Below are 6,000 nucleotides of genomic sequence, written 5' to 3' on the forward strand. Positions count from 1 at the left end.
CCATCAAGATAGAACTGCCAAAGGGGGAGGAGTTGCAGTCTACTGCAGAGAGAGCCTGCAAAGTAATGTCATACTTTCCAGGTCCATACCCAAACAATTTGAACTTCTAATTTTAAAAATGAAACTCTCCAGAAATAAGTCTATCACTGTTGCCGCCTGCTACCGACCCCCCTCAGCTCCCAGCTGTGCCCTGAACACCATTTGTGAATTGATCGCCCCCCATCTAGCTTCAGAGTTTGTTCTGTTAGGTGACCTTAACTGGGATATGCTTAACACCCCGGCAGTCCTACAATCTAAGCTAGATGCCCTCAATCTCACACAAATCATCAAGGAACCCATCAGGTACAAGCCTAAATCTGTAAACAAGGGCACCCTCATAGACGTTATCCTGACCAACTGGCCCTCCAAATACACCTTCGCTGTCTTCAATCAGGATCTCAGCGATCACTGCCTCATTGCATGTATCCGCTACGGGTCTGCAGTCAAACGACCACCCCTAATCACTGTCAAACGCTCCCTAAAACACTTCTGCGAGCAGGCCTTTCTTATCGACCTGGCCCGGGTATCCTGGAAGGATATTGACCTCATCCCGTCAGTTGAGGATGCCTGATCATTCTTTAAAAGTAACTTCCTCACCATCTTAGATAAGCATGCTCCGTTCAAAAAATGCAGAACTAAGAACAGATATAGCCCCTGGTTCACTCCAGACCGAACTGCCCTCAACCAGCACAAAAACATTCTGTGGCGGACTGCAATAGCATCGAATAGTCCCCACGATATGCAACTGTTCAAGGAAGTCAGGAACCAATACACGCAGTCAGTCAGGAAAGCAAAGGCCAGCTTTTTCAAGCAGAAATTTGCATCCTAACTCCAAAAAGTTCTGGGACACTGTAAAGTCCATGGAGAACACGAGCACCTCCTCCCAGCTGCCCACTGCACTGAGGTCAGGTAACACGGTCACCACTGATAAATCCATGATAATCGAAAACTTCAACAAGCATTTCTCAACTGCTGGCCATGCCTTCCTCCTGGCTACTCCAACCTCGGCCAACAGCTCCACCCCCCGCAGCTACTCGCCCAAGCCTCCCAGCTTCTCCTTTACCCAAATCCAGATAGCAGATGTTCTGAAAGAGCTGCAAAACCTGGACACGTACAAATCAGCTGGGCTTGACAATCTGGACCCTCTATTTCTGAAACTATCCGCCGCCATTGTCGCAACCCCTATTACCAGCCTGTTCAACCTCTCTTTCATATCGTCTGAGAACCCCAAGGACTGGAAAGCTGCCGCGGTCATCCCCCTCTTCAAAGGGGGAGACACCCTGGACCCAAACAGTTACAGACCTATATCCATCCTGCCCTGCCTATCTAAGGTCTTCGAAAGCCAAGTCAACAAACAGATCACTGACCATCTCGAATCCCACCGTACCTTCTCTGCTGTGCAATCTGGTTTCCGAGACGGTCACGGGTGCACCTCAGCCACGCTAAAGGTATTAAACGATATCATAACCACCATCGATAAAAGACAGTACTGTGCAGCCTTCTTCATCGACCTGGCCAAGGCTTTTGACTCTGTCAATCACCATATTCTTATTGGCAGACTCAGTAGCCTCATTTTTTTTAATGACTGCCTTGCCTGGTTCTCCAACTACTTTGCATACAGAGTAGAGAGTAGAGCATGTTGTCCGGTCCTCTGGCAGTCTCTATGGGGGTGCCACTGGGTTCAATTCTCGGGCCGACTCTTTTCTCTGTATATATCAATGATGTTGCTCTTGCTGCGGGCAATTCCCTGATCCACCTCTACTCAGACGACACCATTCTGTATTCTTCTGGCGCTTCCTTGGAAACTGTGCTTTCTAACACCCAAACGAGCTTCAATGCTATACATCACTCCTTCCGTGGCCTCCAACTGCTCTTAAACGCTAGTAAAACCAAATGCATGCTTTTCAACCGTTCGCTGCCTACACCTGCACACCCGACTAGCATCACCACCCTGGATGGTTACGACCTAGAATATGTGGACGTCTATAAGTACCTAGGTGTCTGGCTAGACTGTAAACTCTCCTTCCAGACTCATATCAAACATCTCCAATCCAAAATCAAATCTAGAATCGGCTTTCTATTTCGCAACAAAGCCTCCTTCACTCACGCCATCAAACTTACCCTAGTAAAACTGACTATCCTACCGATCCTCGACTTCGGCGATGTCATCTACAAAATGGCTTCCAATACTCTACTCAGCAAACTGGATGCAGTTTATCACAGTGCCATCCGCTTTGTTACTAAAGCACCTTATACCACCCACCACTGCGACTTGTATGCTCTAGTCGGCTGGCCCTCGCTACATATTCGTCGCCAGACCCACTGATTCCAGGTCATCTACAAGTCCATGCTAGGTAAAGCTCCGCCTTATCTCAGTTCACTGGTCACGATGGCAACACCCACCCGTAGCACGCGCTCCAATGATCATCCCTAAAGCTAACACCTAATTTGGCCGCCTTTCCTTCCAGTTCTTTACCTACCTCATCCCCATACTGTTTTTATTTATTTACTTTTCTGCTCTTTTGCACACCAGTATCTCTACCTGCACATGACCATCTGATCATTTATCACTTCAGTGTTAATCTGCTAAATTGTAATTATTCACCTACCTCCTCATGCCTTTTGCACACAATGTATATAGACTATTTTTTTCTTATTTTTTTCTACTGTGTTATTGACTTGTTTATTGTTTACTCAATGTGTAACTCTGTGTTGCTGTCTGTTCACACTGCAGTGCTTTATCTTGGCCAGGTTGCAGTTGTAAATGAGAACTTGTTCTCAACTAGCCTACCTGGTTAAATAAAGGTGAAATAAAAAAACAAAAATAAATATACTGTAGAATACTTTAATGGGTTCTAATTCTAGTTCTAATACTATAAAAAGTTCTACATCTATTCCAATGGGTGTTCCCTTGCTCTCAAATCAACTTCCTGTGTTTGTACATTTGGGATCTGTCTTCCGCCTTTTTAAAAAACATATTTGATCATTTCAATTCATGGCTGTGTATAAAAGGTTCCTAACAAATTTAACATTATGTATCGTTTAGGTTCTGCAGAAGATGACAGACCTGAGGCAGATAGTAACAGACCATGTGCACCTAATCCAGCTACTGAAGAAGACTGAAGTGGACATGTGTCTCCACCCACTGCTGCAGGAGATCATGAGAGACCTCTACTAGTAGGGTCAATATGAAATGGCACCCTATTCCCTATATAGTGCACTACTTTTGCGCACTATATGAAATAGTTTTTCATCCAAGGTAACGGAAAGACACCGGTTGAAAACCGCATATGGATGTGTTAGTCCTATTGATGCCACTGATGAGGCATATTGGGGCAACAGGTAGCCTAGTGGTTAGAGCATTGGGCCAGAAAGGTTGGTGGATCGAATCCCAAAGCTGCCAAGGTAAAAATCTGTTGTTCTACCCCTGAACAAGGCAGTTAACCTTCATTGTAAATAAAAATGTGCTCTTAAACTGACTTGCTTAGTTAAATAAAGGTAAAATAATAAATATTGGAATACTATATTAGGGACTAGTAGTTACCTGACAGAATGAGATGTTAACCTGTCTGACGTTATAGATTCTGAATGGTCCTATTAGCGCTGTTAGAAAGGAAAAGGAAAAAAAACACTGTGATTATTATGAGCCATATACTGTAGATATCAGCATCACCACCACCAATTAATATATGTTATGCTGTATGTAGGTGATAGATTCTGTTCTTCACAAATTAATATACGTTATGTATTTAGAGTTTATAAACAAACACTTACATCTATAATATCAAGATGCAACTGTCTTAAAGATGTATCCCCATAGGACCAGATAGGCTACACCTGGTAACAGGTCCACCTGTCAGATCTGATCTCAGTTGACTCACCTGCAACATAGATAGTGGTTTCAATAGTGCTTCTCTAGTGCTTCTATGGGGTTTCTATAAGGTTTCTATGGCGCTTCTACAGGGTTTCTATGGTGCTTCTACAGGGTTTCTATAGTGTCTCTATGGAGTTTCTATAGGTTTTCTAGGGCTCCTATAGGGTTTCTATGGTGCTTCTATAGGGTTTCTAGTGCTACTAGTGCCACCGTGCTTCTACACCTGCATTGCTTGCTGTTTGGAGTTTTTGGCTGGGTTTCTGTACAGCACTTTGAGATATCAGCTGATGTACGAAGGGCTATATAAATACATTTCATTTGATACTATAGTGCTTCTATAGGGTTGCTATGGTGCTTCTATAGGGTTTCTATAGGGTTTCTATGGTGCTTCTATAGGGTTTCTAGTGCTTCTATAGGGTTTCTAGTGCTTCTATATGGTTTCCATGGTGTTTCTATAGGGTTTCTATGGTGCTTCTATAGGGTTTCCATGGTGCTTCTATAGGGTTTCTAGTGCTACTATAGTGCTTCTATAGGGTTTCTATGGTGCTTCTATAGGGATTCTAGTGCTTCTATAGGGTTTCTATAGTGCTTCTAAAACGTTTCTAGTGCTACAATAGTGCTCCTATAGTGCTTCTAGAGGGTTTCTATAGTGCTTCTAGAGGGTTTCTATAGTGCTTCTAGAGGATTTCTATAGTGCTTCTAGAGGGTTTCTATAGTGCTTCTAGAGGGTTTCTATAGTGCTTCTACAGGGTTTCTATAGTGCTTCTAGAGGATTTCTATTGTGTGTCTATAGGGTTACTATAGTGTGTGAGCTCATTATGTAAGAAATATACTATATTGTGCTTCATATTATATTTTGGATAATTTGCCAGCTGTAATTTGTATGTTGGATACAATGAATGTGTGAAATAAAAGCCATATAAATAAATACATATTTTTGTACATGCGTAGATGGATAAATAAATACAAAATCTCAGAGTATAACACCTTAGTTTAAAATGCTGTACTTGTTGTATTTCAAATACAGTATTTTTCAGATTTTTATGTTGATGTTATTTGTATTATTTTTTGTTGTTGTTGAAACAGACATTTTTATTTTCCAAGTGCAAATGGGCTGGTTTTTGCATTTAAAAAAAACGGTTTGTAGACTCTTAACTTGTCAAAATATGTAAATAAATATTTTCTATTTGTCTCTTTTTCAGAATGTATTAATCACCATTATGTCTGGAGAAAAATCAGGAGAATTTTGTTATCATGCTAACATCAGGTGAGCCATAATGGCTTCCCACTCTGTGTCATCATGCTAACATCAGGTGAGCCATAATGGCTTCAACTCTGTGTTATCATGCTAACATCAGGTGAGCCATAATGGCTTCCCACTCTGTGTCATCATGCTAACATCAGGTGAGCCATAATGGCTTCCCACTATGAGTTATCATGCTACATCTAACCCTAACTGCTTCCTGCCATGTTGTAGAGCTGGAAGTGTTCGTGCAGTCTAAACACGCAAAGCTATTTTACAGCCATGACATCAGCTCTATAACGTGTCTCCCCATGACACACCCTGTTGTGTTACAACGTTACTGAACTCTGCTGAACTAGACACAAGATAAACATCTCATGGCTTCAATATGATTTCCAGCTGCAGACAGAGCAGTCAGGCATTTCTCAATCTAGCACACAGATTTCACACATTTTGTTCGGTACGTTTCCGAAGGCACTGTATATAATTAAATATTATATTTATCCTACTGGATATATATTATATTATCTAGCCGACTCCATATATTATATATTATGATATATTATCTATCCTACTGGATATATATTTTATTATCTAGCTACTGCATATATGTTATGACATACATTATCCAGCATACTGGATATATATTATCTAGCCTACTACATATATGTTATGATATATTTTATTATCTAGCCTACTGGATATATGTTATGATATATATTATCTAGCCTACTGTATGTATATGTATATATATATATATATATATATATATATATACATATTTATTATCTAGCCTACTAGATGATGTTATTTACATTTACATTTAAGTCATTTAGCAGACGCT

General features: G+C 41.1%; 1 protein-coding gene across 4 annotated transcripts in view; it reads left to right on the forward strand.

Moving 5' to 3' along the window:
• pparg (peroxisome proliferator-activated receptor gamma) overlaps positions 1 to 5,104 on the forward strand; it is a 108,460-nt gene extending 103,356 nt beyond the window's left edge. For all 4 annotated transcript variants that reach the window (XM_064967352.1, XM_064967353.1, XM_064967355.1 and 1 more), the window contains one exon: positions 3,086 to 5,104. In XM_064967352.1, coding sequence (XP_064823424.1) covers positions 3,086 to 3,217 — 132 coding nt within the window. In that variant the 3' untranslated portion in view covers positions 3,218 to 5,104. The remainder of the gene's footprint in view (positions 1 to 3,085) is intronic.
• Positions 5,105 to 6,000: the final 896 nt, after the last annotated feature.

Source organism: Oncorhynchus masou, chromosome 6, assembly GCF_036934945.1.
Source record: "Oncorhynchus masou masou isolate Uvic2021 chromosome 6, UVic_Omas_1.1, whole genome shotgun sequence".
NCBI lineage: Eukaryota > Metazoa > Chordata > Actinopteri > Salmoniformes > Salmonidae > Oncorhynchus > Oncorhynchus masou.